This window comes from Paralichthys olivaceus, chromosome 15, assembly GCF_024713975.1.
Source record: "Paralichthys olivaceus isolate ysfri-2021 chromosome 15, ASM2471397v2, whole genome shotgun sequence".
In the NCBI taxonomy this organism is placed as follows: Eukaryota; Metazoa; Chordata; class Actinopteri; order Pleuronectiformes; family Paralichthyidae; genus Paralichthys; species Paralichthys olivaceus.
Window position 1 is genome coordinate 11,267,042 of NC_091107.1, and position 18,128 is coordinate 11,285,169.

Genomic DNA, 18,128 nt, shown 5'->3' on the forward strand with positions numbered 1-18,128 from the left:
TGGGAAGAGAAATGAATTACATGTTGTATATATATTTTTAATCAAAAGCCACACATTAGAAAAATAATACTTTCCTAATTCACTTCCCACATGTCAAAACTTTTCAGTATCTCCTACAGCAACATAACTACATATTGCCGGACAAAGAGCGGCAGCTGACATTACTGTGTGTACAGCAGACAAATTACAGAAGACACGGCCATAAAGGAAATTCTCAAAAAACGAATTTGTGTCCATAAAAATAACAGTGTCCACTTCACTGTTGCCCTCCTCCCCCTTTCTTCTGTTTGGGCTTCTTCTTCTTCTTCGCCATCTTGTTCTCTGACTGTGTCTTGCTCTTCTTGGCCGGGTTGGACTCAGACGCCGCTGCTCCTTCGGCTGGTCGTTTCTGCTTTGTTTTCTTGGCGCGTTTCTTTTTGGCTTGTCCTTTGTTTGCCCCTGGTTTGTCTGCGGGGGTTGATTGGTCTGCTGCTGCTGCCGCTGCAGGCTCTAAAACAGGCACTGTGCGCTTTTTACGCTTTTTACTTTCAGGTAGAAAGCCCTTCTTCTTCTTGGAAAGTGGCTGTTGGTCGGCCTCCTTATCAGGCTTTGTTTTTTCCACTTTGGGTTTCCTGCAAAAGTTTACATGAACATAAATGAAAATGTAAGACCTACGTTAAGTACGACTGATATAATTAAAGGTAAGGTGAAGTAGATGAGTGGAAAATAACCCTCGAAAAGCCAAGTGAGTGCAAAGAGATCATTCTGACATGTATTTTAGACTACAGTTCCCTGTTGGTCTCACTTGTAGTTTTATCACAGTGTGCTGATATCTGGATTGTTGAGAAAGAACTACAACACACTGAAACATTATTAACTAACATACCTCCAAGCCCATTGCACAAGGTTTCAAACTGTGCAAAACATTTTGAGATTGAACAAGCCCCTGATTTCCAAAGCTAGATTTCTCAGAGAATGTTCATTTCTTGTCCATGTGTGTCTCATTGGCTTTTTACAAGTGAGCGTGTGCAGGACAAAGCAGACAAGAAGCACGATGACATGATGGAGGAACGTTCAATACAAGCATCGATGCATCCTTGTTTTCAAAATGAGTCAATTCAAAGTCTGACAGGAGCTGAAGCCTCTCACTGCACCATTAGTCCAAACAGTCTGATGCACACAGACAAATAAAAGAAAACTGATTTTTCACTTTGTCCAATGTTTTGTTTCGCCCATCGTAAACTCCATTAACTCACATGACTCCAAAGTGTTTCATCACGGCCCAGTAGGTGTCCTCCATCTTGCCGGTCTTGTTAAACGTGATGGCGCTGGTCAGGCCCTGCAGGACCGTTTGAAGGGGCTCCAGGTCCACGGACAGCTTCTACACAGAGCAGGCAGGAGAGGCAGAAACTCAGACCACATGATCACGTCCCTCTCTTGTGATGTCATGAATACACTCGGAGCCCAACCTACCTGCTGGTGAACGTTCTTGACGAGGAACTGACAGAGCTCCAGGGTTTTCAACACCTTCTCCCTCACCACTTTGCTCTCAGTCTGACCAAGCTGCTGAAGACTCTGGGAGAAGAGGACGACACTGGTGTAAGACTGATATCCATGTTGAACCTACTACTGATACAGTCACTGTGAGTTTATAGATATTATACAGCTTGACTCAATATTATTAGATGTTGTATTTTTAGACTTAATTAACTTTGTAAGTGAGTTACCTATGCGCTTTTATTTCTGTTTTCATTACTGCTGATACTAAAATATCACTTGCTCCATGTTCCTCTAACTAAATCCATTTTATGGCTGACTTTATATTTAGAAGATAATGGAGATTTGACAGGAAGAGAGAGGAAAAAGAGGAGATGATATGCAACAATGGTCCCAAGCTGGACTCTTGGATGGTTGCAGTAATTAAATCGTCAGCATCTTAGAGCCCTCGGCCAACAGGACACTCAACAATAAAAAAGGCATTTAAACTGGAAGGCAGTGCTTAGCCTTTAAAGAGAGACAGAACGATTTTGACATTCATTTTGGCAAACGTGACTAAAGATGTACGTGTATTGAGTCTAAGCCTGATCTAGACATTTTCTGCAGCTGTTCAGGCTTTCAGTCATACATGTGATCTCAGCTTATCTTAGTTTAGCTTTAGTATCATTCAGCATTGGTTTATTAATCCACCTTAGTTGCCCACAAGGTGTGTGGTTGATAAATACAACAACAAACACTGTGTAACCCCAGTATTTTTGTCACACAAAACTAAAATGTTTTTCATCACATAAAGAAAAAGAAAAAAGCCCCTGGAAAGAAAAATAATGCTGCTGTTTTGATGGCTCCGTTTTTTTTTGTCAAGGAGGAAAAGAACACAGGCGACACAGAGAAGAATTGGTTTAGTGAAGGATTGCAAAAGCATGTAATTATGCTAAGCTTTACTCTCCTCTGTCCCAAGGACACACAGAGGACACTCAGTGCAGTATTGACTCTAATCATCGTTTATCACTGTATGAGGCAAACTCATAAAGCCTGAAAACAATATAATTAAAATCCCCGCAAGCCTAAAGGGTGTTGGTGTATGAGCTGCTGAACAGATGGGTATATACAGCCTCATGTTCACACAGATATACATTTAATCAGGCAGATATGGACAGACATAATGTGGAACCAGAGTCTAATGATACCAGGTCAGTGCACCCCCCCAACAATCACGACTGTAATGTTCTTACAATGTTCTCTCACTTTTCATTTGAATGTGGGGTGAACAGTTCATATTCACACTGTCATGAAAAGCTCAAATTCAATATACAGTCTAGAAGCGGATCAGACTGGCTGAAGCAGTTTGCCTTGATATTCAGCAGAGGGCGCTCACTACCAGCTTGAACTATTTAAATATATTTGAACAAATTGTGTGACAGGTGAAACGTGGCAATTGTATAATGTATGTACTTTTATAATCTGTTGTAATATGTTCATGTTCTTTAACAGAGGTTTGGTATTTACAGGTTATTTCCACTACAATAGGACTAAAAACCACCTCATTCAATGAGTTGCTAAAACCTTCTGGAAAATTCAGAAAATCTTTAACAGTAGATGCTATTTCCAGACTTCCTGTGTTTGGCTGCAGCTCTGTTACCCCTGTGATGTACGTCTATGACTGTGATGTGGAGCTGTGTTGACTTACCGCTGCCAGCTGACCTGTAATCTTCACACAGAGCTCTGTCCGTGAAGCTCCGCTCAGAAGCTTCTGCACCTCCCTGCTCTGCAACGCCCGCAAAACCAGCACACAAGCCTGGCCCTTAAAACACACAAACACACAAAACAACGTCCATAAACACAACGTCTAACACACGCGAGGATTTAACCGTAGAATATACATTTATCAGCTGAGGTGGAGGGAGGAGGTTGTCCTATGTGTTTGTCAGAATTCTATTCTGGCTCAATCACACATGCACCGTACTGATGCTGTAAATACTACAACACCAAATCTGTATTAATCTGCAGACAAAAATAATCTAACAAATGTACACTTCTCTCCTCTTTGCAAGTAAGTGGCTAAAAAAAGACCAATATCTCCAGGAGGTTGGAGAAGTTGGAAAGTAGAACAATTAAAACATAAACAATAGGACAATATGATAAATACAGACCATCAGCAATATTACACTTTAAAGCAACACTATGCAAATGTTTTATCCTAAAATAGCATCTTCCGAAATAATCTGCTGGTTCACTGACTTGGAGTAGAGAGAATGGTACCACTTTCATTCCCGCTCCTTACCCTGAAAGTCTGTTCTTGCTCTACTTAACTCTAGTGAGCGTGTTCGATCTCCTGTGAGAAGTGTGGAACTGACTGATAGTCGCAGCGGTAATTGTCAGAATCGGGTCCAGCGAGTTCAATAGTAACGTTGAATTGTAGATCAGTTTAAACTATAAGACTAAAAGGATTTGAAGTAATTCAAATCCATTTGTTTCTCCAATATCCAGCGAGGAAACTTATAAATTATAAAGGATTCAGAGCAGTTTTTGATGTATTTGTTATAGCAGCCGCTCTTCTGGGTCAGGAAGCTGGGGATCATGTGTAATATCCACTGTGCAGTCGTGTTTCAGTTCAGTGAGCTGGACGGCGCAGTCTGACATCTGCTCAACACATTGAAAACCCTTTTCTCTACAGGCTGCAGAGTCTACATGCTGTAATTATTTGTTTCAGATAAGACGTCTTTGTGCTAAACAGTGATAATCGTAAGACTTTATTCCTGCTTCCTTTTCTGCCCAACCAGCCAGTGAAATCCCTGACAATCAACTAGTAAACTTTATATGTTATATAACCATGAGACAAATGCTTTTCTTACTCTTTCTTCCCTATTCAGAGTTTTAGAACACAACTGTTCCTGCTGTAGAAAAGAGTGAAATCTTTACCTGCTGATGTTGTCTGACTCCAGATGTGATGTGCTGCACAGCTGTATCCAACAGATTCACACACAAAACCTGAAAACCACACACAAGCTGCATCAGTAACTGTGAGCGGAGACTCTCCGTGTCCGTGGTGTCCTGACCTTAATTCTGCTCTCTGAATGACGCATGTCGCTGTACTCACGGGGAATCTGTTGAACAAGTCTGTGAACATCTGAGCTGTCAGAGGGCTCTTCCTCCGGCCCATGAAGGAGGTCAGAGCTTCCCTGAAGACGGTTGAGACACGATCCACATCCAAGTTACCCATGAACCTCAGCTGCAATGAATGAATGTCAATATAAATGTGAGAACGGAGCGTCCCGAAAAGGAACAGCAGTCTTCTTGACATGTTACAGTGGGAAAAGAAAATGTGTAAATAATGAAATGAATGATGTCTGAATTCCATGTCGCCTTAAAAAAGTTGCAAATAAGATTTTGTGTTTGACTGAGTTGGAGAAGTCAGAGTATTGACAAAAGCAAAATGCAACAAAGTGCAATGGAAGCAGATTTTAATGAATCACAGTGTTCTGGTGAGTGACTCGCCATTAATCAATGGCACTGTTGCTTTCCCTGTGGTGACAAGTCAAAATGTCTGCTGTAAAAAAAGTCGTATTACTTTCAGTTACACCTCCGTCATTCAATAGAGGTTTTAAACAGCAGTATTTCTGGAAAATAGAATCTCCATTCACCTCCATTGTATCTGGGTGGAAGCTGAAACCTCAGAAATGTGTCAAAATCAAAACAAAACATAAAGTAGATGTGTTTTTTAAAATCATGAATTGAATTTTCCATTTATGTAACTGGAACTATTTGTGAAACCACTTCATCTTCTAACGTCAAATTGTAAAAAACGGCATCCTGCTGGAACTGTATAGTGGAGTGCACCAACTTAAGAAATGTATGGAGACAGCTGCACACTAGAGCTTATTCTGTGTAAATTATATGGAAAAACAATAAGAATAACAAGTAATCAGTTGATTACTTCAATCAATAAAATACATAAAACATTTTCATTACAACTTTTCAGACCCCCCCAATGTGACGTCCTCAGATTCCCTATTTTGTCTCACCAACAGTCACAGACCTAAATTTCCTCAGTATAATACCACAGAAGGAGAAAATCCCAAAAATACTCATGTTTAAGGAGCTGAAATCAAAGCAAGTTATCCAGGACCAACCCACTTAATGACCCAGTGAGGTAAAGGAACAACAAAGCTGGATATAATACAATAGATAAAACTGCAATCTGAACTGCCTCCCATGGAAATATTTAAACACCATCTGTCTACTAACCTAAGTTGTGATCTAAAAGCAAAGGTTGACATTTTAAATGTAGTTTCCACGTCGCTGACTAATTGTTGTACATTTTGTCTGATTCTGAGGTCGGAGGAAAACACACTGACACATGAATTAGTTTGTGGTGAACGTACTTCGCTTTCCGCAGACTTCTCATCCGTCTGCTGCTCTGTCTCAGCAGTAGGAGGAGCTCCTCGCAGCACCTTCACCACGTACAGAGACGCACTGCAAACACAGTTCACCAACACAATATGACACAGGATTTACAACAGACTGATATTTCTTTCCTGACCTTGAAAACAGACTTTGGAGTCCAAATAAATGTCACAGAATTAAGGAAAGTCTGAACTCCAACAAGTCTACAACTAATAAATGAACTCAATCTGCTCATGACGACTGTGTGACAGAGTCAGAAGCTCAGAACGCAGCAGTGAGAAAGTGTGTGGAGTGGAACGGTTGAGTTGAGATCGTTGATTTCAATTCTGTAGTGGCTTAAATGTGGCACATGTACGAACATTATTAATATCTTATCTATCAACGTAGCCTTTTTTTCTTCTCTACTCATTAGAAATGAAATTGTTCCTCGTACCTGAAGTAGTAGAGACAAACTGAGGAGTCGGACAGTTTCTGGGATTTTGTCATCAGTTTGTCCAGCAGGTCATGGAGCTCCCCCTGTCTGTCAGTAGCAGTCCTGCAGTAAACCTTGGACCTACACAGCTGGTTCCTGCAAGAAGAAAACAATCACACTAACAGGTCAACAACAACTGAATACATTCATTAAAAGTAAGAATCAATAAATGATACACAACCTGTAACTGAGTCCGACAGAACCAGATCTTGTTGCTTTGTACGTTAAAACACGAAAATTACTAAACAACTTTAAATCTGCACTTTAAAGGGGCAACAGCTTGGTCATGTTGGAAAACAACAATTTCTTCACATGTTCCCTCTCCATTGTATTTTTTTGGTCATACATCATAAAGAGAGATATGATTATTTTAAAACCCAATGTAAGGCTGTGTCCACCGTCAGAGAGCGTTACCTGAAGATGTCTGCAGCTCGGCGCAGGAAGTCCTGCTCCTGCTGGTTGCTGTCGGAGCTCATCCCTCTGTCGATGAGGGTGAGCAGAGGCTCCACCAAACCCAACACCAGAGGACTGCCGGCCTGCCGCGCCACGAAAACCTCAATGAGGTCCAACACCTGCACCATAAAAACAAAAGGACAAAGATTTGAGGTTGGTGGAAAGTGTATTTTATGAGATTCAGATTATTAGATTACTATTAGATTTTCAAAATATTTGAAAAGACCCCACACTGAGGATAACGTACCTTGATCTTAAAGTCCCGGACCAGCATCTTCTCTTTGTGCAGTTTTGTCTTTTCATCCTTCTTGGCCTGGGCCTTCTTCTTCTGCTCTGAGAACAGCGCTGCCAGGCCTTTATCCAGCTTCATCATGGCGTCATCATCCAGGTCTTCGTCACTGCTGGCGTCCTCCTCTGTGGCCTGAACAGACACGAGGTTACAAACCAGCTCTGCTGTCGAGTCTGAAGTGGTTTGATCACTGTTTTCCTCATTTTAAATGTCTCTAGAGACACGGACATAAATAAATAAAGGTCTCCAGCTCAAAGACTGTATGTAAAGATGGACAACATGGCAGCTCCCCAATAGTTAAGCCAAACTTTTTTTGCCCCCTGGTGGTTGGCTGCGCTATCGGTCATAAAACCCATTTCCTTTAAGTCAAAATATATTCAAAAACAATCATGATGAAAGCCTGTGAACCCACCAGAGCGTTCTGCTGCTGCAACACCTTCATCAACTCCAAACGGAAATTTTGGTCCACCTCTGCTTCCATTTCCTCCTCTTCTTCCTCCTCCTCCTCCTCTTCCTCCATTGCTTCATCATCCTTGTCAGATTCATCATCATCTTCTTCTGATGACTCGTCCTGGCACAGTAATAACAACGCATTTTAGAAAAGTTGACATGCGATGATAAGATTATTTTATTAATCACATGAGAGTAGAACTGACCTCCATTTCTTCCTCCTCTTCCTCCTCATCTTCCTCATCTGGTTTCTTCTTCTGGGTTTTGGTGTTGTCATCAGTGACAACCACAGCACCGTCCTCCTCCTCCTTCTCTGGGTCTAAAACCTACACAAAGCCCAAAAATACAATCAAACACAAAGCTGCCAGTGACACGATAGCAACAAAACCATCTCCATGGCAACCAAAGATGTCAGCCGTCACTGATCTATAGACAACTTTCTTCTTTCTTCACCATTTGACATTGAAAGACCGTGTGCGCGTTACTTACGTCTAAGATGGCAGTGAGGGCTGCTGCGTTAACGTGGGGGCAGATGGAGGTGAAGACGGTTTTGCAGACCTGTCTGATGTGGCGGCTCGGCTGGGACAGCAGGGACAACAAGATGTCCACCATCACCTCCACCCATTCAGGCTCCTGCTCCTCCTCTGTGGCTGCAGCAGGGAAGGTTAACACGTTAAAGAAGCATTAACAGATTTCTTTGACCACTTGGGTTCAGAAGAACAAGCCGTAAAAACAAGATCTGACATATAAACATCTTAAACAGTTGATGAGGCAAAATGTATTTGACAGTTGCACATCCTGCAGATACAGCGTAAGTCTGCACTGTATATCTATATATTTAGCAAATCCCTGCTTTCTGTTTCCTGCTGTTTTAAGTCTTTATACCAAAATCATGTTAAACATGCAAACACATGAGTGGTGTCACATCTTCTAATTTAACTCTTTGCACGAAAGCGATAAACTGTATATATGTAAATATTGAACCATTGCTTCCATGTGGGAAATTAAATAATGGTATGAGTTGAGGCTTCACCTTGTTTCTTCTTTTTCTTCTTGGATTTCTTCTCCTGGGCTTTGTCCACGCAGCTCTGCAGGTCCTTCATGATGTCCAGCAGCTCCTCAGGCGCCTTCAGAGGAAATATATTTAGTGTTTAGAGTCAAGATGAATATTTTTCCCTTATTCCTCTAATTTACCAACAATGCTCAGATTTTGTGTCAGCAAAATGGAATTAAACAGCAGTATTTTTTAAGGAAACAACAAGGTGCAATAACCCAAAAACAACATCATGAATGTATCCTGGCTGTGACTGGATGTTGTACCTTGAAAAGGTGCATGCCGACCAATAGGAAGAGCTGCTGGAAGGCGCGGCTCTCGGTTGATTGGCCTTTCTTTGCTTTCTTCTTCAGGGTCGCCACTGACTCCAGCATGCTGAAAGAAGACGTGTAGAAGAAGAGAAGAGTTAAACTGTATCATTATCTTGGTGAAGTGCTGCTGTTGGATCACAGAGTACAACAGGATCCGAGGAGATTTTCTCATCCTACCTGTCCCAGGCCTGTCTCTGCTCAGGGCTGAAAGGTTTGCTGCTCTGAATGGATTTTGGCAGGCTAAGCAGGACTTGGGCGTACTGCACCAGGTGGTAGATCCACATGGTGCCATCAGCTGTCACACCCAGCGCTCGCTTTTGGTTGACGGCCGCGCCTTCGGCTGAGTCGTCAGCGAGTGGCAGGTGGTGCATGGACAGGAGAAGACTGGATGGTGGACGGACAGAAAAATAGTGATGCACAGAGGTGAGAGGTCATGACATGAACAGCATTGTGGTCTTTGGACAATGGACTTATTTCCTGTTTTTCTACATTCTGAATTTGAAACCATTGCGCTTTCAATAAAGTAAAACGTTAACTACGTGTTGTATCCTCTTGTGACAGCTGGACCCCCCCCCCCCCAATATCTGCCACACCTCTTCTTTAACAAAGACAGAGGAATAAAGAGACAGCTTCCTCAGAGCAGCAGAGATGATTTCTTGTCTCACCCAAAGAAAGAACTGACGAGCACCGCTCTGGTTTTGTCATCAACTGGTACGGAGAGCTTCATCTTCGTCTCTGCGACGTCAGCTGTAGCTTTCTTGGTGCTGAAGAATGCGTGGAAGAAGACGAACCTGGAAGAAAATAACCACAACATTAAGAAAATGATTATTCATCAAGCACAGAAACGTTCACATTTCTCCATTAGAAGCATGTCTCACCTGGCCACATCCATGATGAGATCCTCCTGCTTCTTCACATGGTGGTTGTCAATAATGGAGGTGAGTCGAGAAACAATCCACTTCCTCAGGCGGACTATGGGCTCCTCTTTCCTGAGGAGGAAAAATGAACAGTTACTTCCTGGTTTTATGCCTCCATCTCCATCACCAGACTTGACATGTACAGATTTTAAAACTGTCATAGACACTCACTGTTCCCGTGCTTCCTTGTTGTCTTTCTGCTTGCGAGTGCTGAAGTCCAGCAGCTTGTCAAGCTGAGGCTGTATGAACATGTTCTTCAGCCAGTCCACATAACTCTGCAGAGCTGCAGGCTGGAGGTGCTGCACCACCTTCCACACTGACGGCACCACGGGGTAACCCTGGTTGGTCAGCGAGGAGAAGGCCACCATCACCACCAGCTGTTTGTCCGAGTCCTGACAGCCCTGCAAGAAGTCCGACACGTAGGCGTCCATCTCTGGAGCCAGTTTGAAGCGGTCGGGTTTCTGAGAAATTACAAAAAAAAGAGATTTCTATTGGTCAAATGTTAATGTGCAGGTACTCCAGCTTAAGTACCTTAACAATCACTTCTTAATGCCTATATAGAGAGCAAAGATAACACTGAACAATCTGCAACAGGACAATAACCAATTTAAAAAAGTACATATCAAGTTAATATAGTACTGAAATATAATCAAAATAACAAGACTGAGAGTTGAGGGTGTGAATTTGTCCAATAACCACAAAACCTAAATAAATAAAATGCTAAATAAAATAAAGGTGTCATATTCAACACATCTATTCCATGGATAGAAACTTCAATCAATGAATAACCTGCAAGGCATGGCTTTAATTTTCAAATAACAAAAATTGATTTTTACATGTTTCGAGTGACATCACTATATGTTCCAGTGTTTTATATAAATCGGTTGTACCCAAAGTATTTTCTAAAGTGATATAGTTTTGAAGAGCGTAACCTGTTAAATGAAATCAATGAGACATGTCCACTGACCTGAGCAGACACCACGTGTTCTCCATAGTGCATCATCACCTCTCCGGACAACACTTCCTTCAGCTGGTCCATAGACAGAAGAGGCAGAGCGCTGCCCAGCAGACGGAAGCTCAGGTAACTGGAGGTAACAAAGAGGACGACACCAGGAACACAAGTTAGCAGAACGTTGTTCACAGGAATGAGGACTGGATGAAATAGAAAGCAAATTAAAATGGAACTGATGCTTTAAAGGCAGTAGGACACTGACAGGGGATTTTGGAGTGATGCGTTAGTTTTCTCAACCACCACAATCAAACTAATGTCAGTGCCTTGTAAGATATTTTAAGATCCTGCCATGTTGAACCTGAATTACTAGATTTCTTTTGGTAACAGAATTAGTTCTGTTAAAATTAAGATTTTTTCCCCTCCTGTTGCTTTCCCTCTCTGATCGCATTTCTTCCTGTGAGGACTCACTGAGTCGGTCCCTGCTGCTGCTCCTTCAACATGCCCTCGACGATGGCTTTACTCCAGAAGAGCTGGAAGCTGTCCTCCTTCAGTGAGAGCTTCAGGAGGTCCAGGACCACTCCTGGGAGGATGCACTCCTTCTTCACCGAGCGGGCCGCCGTCTTTAACACCTCTGTCAGCCTGCCAGAGAACATCACATACTGCTTAGATGTTTAGAATAATTGTGGGTGGGTGTGTGTGACAGAGGGGCAGGGAACAGCAACCTAAAAAGAGACCAGGTTAAGCTGATGACAGTGCTCTTACTTTGGGATGTTGGCAGCGTTGATGATGGTCGACGAGCCCAGCAGCTTCTTGAGTTTCTTGGGTTTGAGTGTTTGTGGGAAGCGCTGCAGCGCCACCAGCAGCAGCTGCATCTGCTCCGGGGTGCTGAAGGCTGAGGCCAGGTCAGTTTGCAGAGTGCTCAACAGGACCTCCTCAAAAACCTCCTCTGGGATCTGACAGACAGGATCACACAGGCTTTTAGAAACAAAGCAATCTGTCACATGTTTCAAAGTGATGCTCAGTGTTAAAACTCCTCATGCATTATGTGTGGATATGTGTTATATGGCCCCTGTATGAATGAGAGTGTAACTTGGATGAGTCACCTCATTGAGGATGTCCATCATGGTTTTATTGGGCAGGTCCTTCAAGTGTTGTCTGTGCTGACTGAGGCTCTGGAGGAGCTGAACACAACCCAGCACCACCTGCGGCTCCTGCAGAGACACACATTTGACTTGAGCCTACTTTACCCACAATTCAACTTGCTCACATTGGCCATCATCATTTTTTACAATTTAAAACATCAACTATGTTCTGAGTTTAGCTGTCGCACCTCACCATTGAACAATAAAGACACATTTGTGTTGGTGACACTACTTACTTTAGAGAGGCGACTGGACTGATGAAGGGCGAGGACGCCAAACAAGTTTCCAAACATAGCATTTCTGACAAGTTTCTGAAAAACACAAGAAAACGTTGAAAGGCAAAGATCTCACTTGCGAATCTGCCGCAGCTGAAGGAGAAAACACAGAACACTCACCTTCTTCACTGTCTGCAAATTGTGCTTTTCTTTGACTCTGTCGAGGACACTCTGCAGAGAGACGTCCTCAAACGCACTCAAGACCTGAAAAACACAAACTTATGTCAAACTAAAGTAACGCACTCATCTAAAAATACAATTTTTGAAAGGAAACTAGAAAAGTTGGTTGAACATCTTTGGTTAAATGCTTATAAATGATCAGAAACTGATAACACTTATGTCTATGCGATGAATATGGAGCTGAAGTTTCATTCTCACGGTTGACTTGTGTCACTGACTATATTTATATCTAATATTTATCAGTATTAGAAAAGCATGAGTGACAGTCAAAGTAATCTCAACTGAAGATCCACTTCAGTTTTGAACAGCTCTCGTTCAGCTGTGGTCAAGACAAACGGAAACGTTATTTGAGAGCTCTTGAAAAACTTGCAAATTGACCTTTGAGTTGTATTATAATGTCCCACATGGACAGTTAGGTGAAACTAGTGCTGGTCTCCACTCACATGTCCCAGAGCCAGGCTGAATCCAGGTCTTGCAGTCTCTCGTGTGTGCCCCAGTCCATCCACCAGCCGTTTGAAGGTGTATTCCAATTCATCAGCCTGTAGGAAACACAGAGCACCACTCCATGATCAACTGCTGTGACAACTTATAAGGCTGTAAAAATGAGCTCCATCTCAACCAGACACCACATTCTTTTAATGAATCATAGTATAATAATGTAGTATTGACCAAACGGCCTCATACTGAGGAGTACTTTTACTTCTTATGCACGTTTGCTTGAAAACAGGATATTCACTTGATAGAGTGTCTTTGAGGTATTGTGTTATTTTCACATAACGAATACTATCTGACATGATTACTGTGATAACAAACAGTCCTGCTTCTCTCCCAGTGATTCAGCAGCAGTGGTCCAGCGGCAGAGCCACGCTGGGTTTTGAACAGTGACAGTGATCAGCTCTGCTTCACCTTGTTGTTGGTCTTCAGGTACTGGATCAGGTTTTCCACCGCCTTCAGCCGCACCTCCTGATCCGGTTTGGCCAGGTCCCAGAAGAAGTCGAGGAAGACCCGGTTCTGCTGCAGGATCCCGGCAACTCGGACCGGCTCCGCGGATTTCACGGAGAGCTCCACCATCTCTGCAGACATCAGCTCAGTCAACACCACTACCAGCTCATGCTGCTGCAGCAGGAACCACGTGCCTGACTGGGTAGCTACTGCTTCCGGTTCAACACCATCCCCTTCCGGGTTTTTTTTTTTTACAGCCATCAAAAACTTTAATGAAACATTCAAATATAAGTTCTACACTTAGATATAAAGGCTGATATAACATAATAATTATTATATAATATAATTTATGGTGTATAATAATAATCCATAAATAGTTTTACTATTCATAAATGTTATTTTCCTTACAATGAAGAAGAAACCAAATTAAAATTTAAACAATTATTAAATGATGACTAATTAATTTAGTTGAGCTTTGTCTAAAATCTCTGGTTGCAGCTTCTCAAATGTGAATACCAAGCAAACTAACTGAAGGGTATGTAAACATTCGTTCACAGAAAGGATTTCCTAATGTTCCATGAACATGAACTTTTGGTACAATATGTGAGGTGTGGTTGAGGCTGTGTTAAGTAAAATGAATCATCTTGTACATGCATGTCACAAATTGAGGTTTAATATTAAGAAATTGGAGTGTAGGGGGACTTTTCTAAAGAGAAATCATAACACAAAACATTAAAGAGCAAAGAAAAATAACTCAAACCATTTTATTTTTCCTTAAAAAGATATTCTTTATCAAAACTGCATGCACATTCCTTTATTCCCAGAACAGATCAGGGGGAATTAGAGCTGCAGCAAAATAAAAATAATCAACAAAAATAAATCAGCAGTCCGATTCAGAAAGTTTCAGAGTGTGGTTTGTTTAGGATCTTTCACTCGACAGGAGCAGCCAGCACAGTGTCCAGCGCACTCTGAGCCTCCTTTATCTGTTGCTGTAGTCTCTGCTTCATGGCTTCATTCTGGGCTTTCTTCAGCATGTCCTGCATGTCTCTGATGGCCGCCCGGTAACCCGGGGCGTTGTGAAACACTCGGATGGCCTTGTCGCCGCTGCACACCAAGAAGCGTCCGTTAATGTCAAATCTAAGGTCGTTGATCGGCACGCTGTGGACGCCCTGCATTTCCTCCTCCAACTTGCCGCTGGCAGCGTCGTACAATGCCAAGTTACAGCCGTCACTGATAGCCACAACCCGGCCGTCTGGAGACAAGGCCGCAAGGCTCCCTTCAGATGACACACAGGAGACCGTCTTCAGGAGGTAGGGATCCTGCTGCTTTTTGTACTCCACATTTGTGTTCCACAGCTTCCATGTGCCGTCTTTAGAGACAGTCACCATTCTGATTAAAAGAAATGATAAAGAAAGGCAAAATTGGTGACACTGCATTTTAAAAAGAATAGACAGTTGGTTGCTAAGTTGAACTGGAAACAGCAATAGTTAAAAGACCATGAAATTATTTCTGAGACAAGGTTGACTGTTACTGATGATTTGCAGTCAAGAGTAATGAGAGTGATGAGACCCAATTAAGCAACAAATCCAGGTGACAGTGTCATTGTTTCTCAAAGTTTTAGTTTCTGCCCGTCCAACAATGTCTTTTTCAAAGTTCTCTTTATTTCAGGGGCTTGATAACTCTAAAGTAGCAAGCAGCAAGTGTACAAATTGCAGCAGCATAGTAGTGGATGTGACTTAGTTTCAATCAAAAAGCTTTTCTTACCTGTGTGAGTCATTGGAAAAGGCAAAAGCGTGAACTCCGGCAGAGTGACCCTTCAGGTCGAAGGCTCGAGCCACCTCTTTGAACTCTCCTCCTTTCCCGAAGCAAACCTCCCACACCTTCACGTCAGGGGTGAAGCCACATGATGCAACAAACCTGAGCACAGAGATGAATGACACAAACAATCACATCTCTGCCAAAGTCACATACAGGGTTTTTCTCTTGTTGTGGGTGAATAAGTGTCATACTCTATAGCTCCCTAATGGATCTTTGAGTGGAAGGTTTGAGGTGATGGAGGGGGGTGGGACTTACCTGCCACATGGGGAGATGGCAGCATAGGAATTGGTTATCTGGTTAGTGTTGATAGAGGCCAGTACCTCTCCTTTCAGGTCCCAGATGTGGATGCTGGTGTCAGTGGAAGCGCTCATAATGAACTTGCCTGCACAGAGTAATGTTTACATGTCGCCTGGCAGATTCATCTGGGCAAAGAGTGTCTACACTAAAAACAAAACAGAAATGCCCTTGGTATCTTTGTTCATTACTGGCTTAAAGCAGAAATAATATGCAAAAAGAAAAACTACAAACTCATGCGGGACATTTGATGTGTTCTGTACCTGTCTCTGCGATGCCAATGTTGAGGATGGGGGCCTTGTGTTTCTGTGGGAAGTCCTCAGGCGCAGCTTTGAAACTTAAAGTGCCGTCATCCTTCTTGATCATTTTGAAGATTCTAATTGCATCTCCATTGGCCAACCAGGTGATGAACGCTCTACATTGTCAGAGGGAGTGGAGTTAATCATGTGCCTGTATCCTAACATTACCTCCAGATGAACCGATGGCAGAATTATACTCTGGAAATCTACATCAACGGGTTTATTCAGAGAGTGAGACCTGGAGTCCGGGCTGAAGCGGACCAGTGTGGCATGATCCAGCTCCACATTGGCTCTCAGACACTTGTGTTCCCGGTCCAGGAAGTCTTTGGTGCTCCAAATCCGCACAGTTCGGTCATCAGCGCAGGAAGCCAGATATTTGCCATTACTGCTGAAATCAAGGCACGTCACATTCCCACTGTGGGCCTGAAAAGAAAGGGACAAACACACATATGCTCAAAGATGAAGAAAGATAAAGATGCAAAAAAATGGGTCACCGTCACCATCACCCATACACTTAGTTGCCAGTTAATTGAGTCCATCTCGATAACACTGGTGAAGCCCTGTGCAGCCCTATTTTGATTAAAGTGTTTGATATTTCTAAAATTGTGTCTACCCCATTTATGTCAATGACAAAACACAATAGAAAACAGGAACCTTTTGGATCTCTGTCGTGTTGTTATTGTCCTCAAAGGCTCTTACAGTGTGTGTGTGTGTATGTGTGTAGTGTGTGTATCAGTGAGAGATGCAGTTTACCTTCAGTGAGGAAGCCAACAGCGGATGGCTGAAAGTGTGCTGTGTGGCTTTATCCTTACGACTACGCTGCTGCTTCTCCTGCTTCTGTTTCTTGGGTGCAGCGCCTTTCACAACACTGGCTTCAGCTGAAAGACAAACAAGGTACTGATGAACACAGTCATTCATGATACCAGATGACCATGGAAACTGACGGAAAACAAACAAAGCTTCACATTTTACTGCTAATCCAGAAGTATGGGTTGAAACTTGTGTTCCTTTCACCATTTATATTCCAAGTTAAAAATCAGGAAGAAATACTGTTATTGTAGCATGTAAAAACTTTGGACCCTTCACTTGGCAAGGATTTTTGTATCTCAACTGCAAGAGATCTCACAGCTCGCGGACACCTCTGGCTATCTGTCAAAGGGGCAAAGTTCTGATTTAGAATTACACAATTTTGCTTTCTACCTTTTTCTTTTCATAAAATATAATATAAAGTATAAAGTATGACATCTTAATCATTAAAATTAACCCACTGATTTATGTGTGTCTGTAATTGATACCAAACACGTACAGCGGACAAAATGTGCACCGATAAAAATAGTTGAACTTTCTCTGGTTTCTTCTCCTCGTTCTTTGCTCCTTGTCTTGTTCTGTAGTTTGGTTTTGTATTTAGTTCAGGTTTCTCCTTATTAACACAATCAGTAGACAATGAATGGCCATAAAGCTGTCACCCCATTGGTCAGTCGGTGCAACATGTGTTCACTGGACGACACTTGACAGTCTCCAAAGTTGCTTTTGCTTTTCGTTGGTGGTGTGTGTCGCTTTGTGAATGAATCACAGACACACTCCCATCACTGACTGTCCGTCCACGGTGCTTGTGAGTGACTGCAGCCGCAGAAACGTGCGGGAGCGCCGGGCAGTGATGGTGAGCGGGTCAGTGACTCACCGCTCCGGGGGCTAGCTACAGTTTCGTTAGCCCGTCCGATCGCGGGTCTTACCGGCAAACTCCGCCGCCTGCTCCGCTTCCTCTCGTATCTCCTCCTTCCGCTTGCCCACCGCCAGCGCCACCAGCACCACCAGAGCCCCCAGCAACAAGGTCAGGGCGACCAGAGCAGACACCTCCATGTCCAGAGCTTCTGCCACGTACCTCTCACCGCTATCAGCTAAGGTAGCTTCAGCCCTGCTACCAACCACTGAGTGCCTGTGACACACGAAGGCGCATGCGCACACAGCTTCTTCGTTTTATTTCCTTCTGCAGTAACACAGAGATGACCGCCCCCTACAGGACTGGATCATGAAAAGGTGTTTTGAGGTTAAACCTTTGGCTTAACTAATTTTTAGATGCAATGAAAACTAAAATGCCACTTGTACCTCCATGGCTCATCATTTTTGTATGTATTTGGATCTGCACCAAATTGCACAAACTCATAAATATCCGTTAAAGTAAAATGTGGATGTAAATAAAAATGTGTACACTAAAAATGACAGAAAATTGTGGAGTACTAATGTTTTCAGATGGATTGTCAGCCTGTTTAAAAAGACTGAATATGAATAAAACAGCTACACAAGCATCAGACCTTGGTCTGGAGCCTTTTCCATTGGTCACATTGGAGGATAACAATATAGGACCTTGAAAGGTTTCCACCACCAGTGTGTTCTTGTTGG

General features: G+C 42.8%; 2 protein-coding genes across 2 annotated transcripts; both read right to left on the reverse strand.

Moving 5' to 3' along the window:
- Positions 1-16: 16 nt before the first annotated feature.
- Positions 17-13,525, reverse strand: mybbp1a (MYB binding protein (P160) 1a). Its single transcript, XM_020085983.2, has 27 exons — positions 13,282-13,525; positions 12,819-12,914; positions 12,316-12,399; positions 12,157-12,231; positions 11,882-11,989; positions 11,541-11,731; positions 11,247-11,417; positions 10,794-10,911; positions 9,998-10,287; positions 9,788-9,898; positions 9,575-9,700; positions 9,087-9,293; positions 8,865-8,973; positions 8,578-8,671; positions 8,034-8,194; positions 7,751-7,870; positions 7,507-7,665; positions 7,053-7,226; positions 6,767-6,924; positions 6,314-6,448; positions 5,859-5,949; positions 4,574-4,705; positions 4,396-4,464; positions 3,164-3,277; positions 1,453-1,554; positions 1,236-1,360; positions 17-611 (listed from the first exon to the last, which is right to left on the reverse strand). Exons 1-27 carry the CDS (start codon positions 13,456-13,458, stop codon positions 257-259), a joined length of 3,852 nt encoding a protein of 1,283 aa, XP_019941542.2. The 5' UTR covers positions 13,459-13,525; the 3' UTR covers positions 17-256.
- Positions 13,526-14,067: 542 nt separating this feature from the next.
- On the reverse strand, positions 14,068-17,737 carry tbl2 (transducin beta like 2). The gene is made up of 7 exons (XM_020111733.2): positions 17,462-17,737; positions 16,482-16,606; positions 15,967-16,151; positions 15,693-15,844; positions 15,391-15,517; positions 15,082-15,234; positions 14,068-14,706 (listed from the first exon to the last, which is right to left on the reverse strand). Exons 1-7 carry the CDS (start codon positions 17,586-17,588, stop codon positions 14,247-14,249), a joined length of 1,329 nt encoding a protein of 442 aa, XP_019967292.2. The 5' UTR covers positions 17,589-17,737; the 3' UTR covers positions 14,068-14,246.
- Positions 17,738-18,128: the final 391 nt, after the last annotated feature.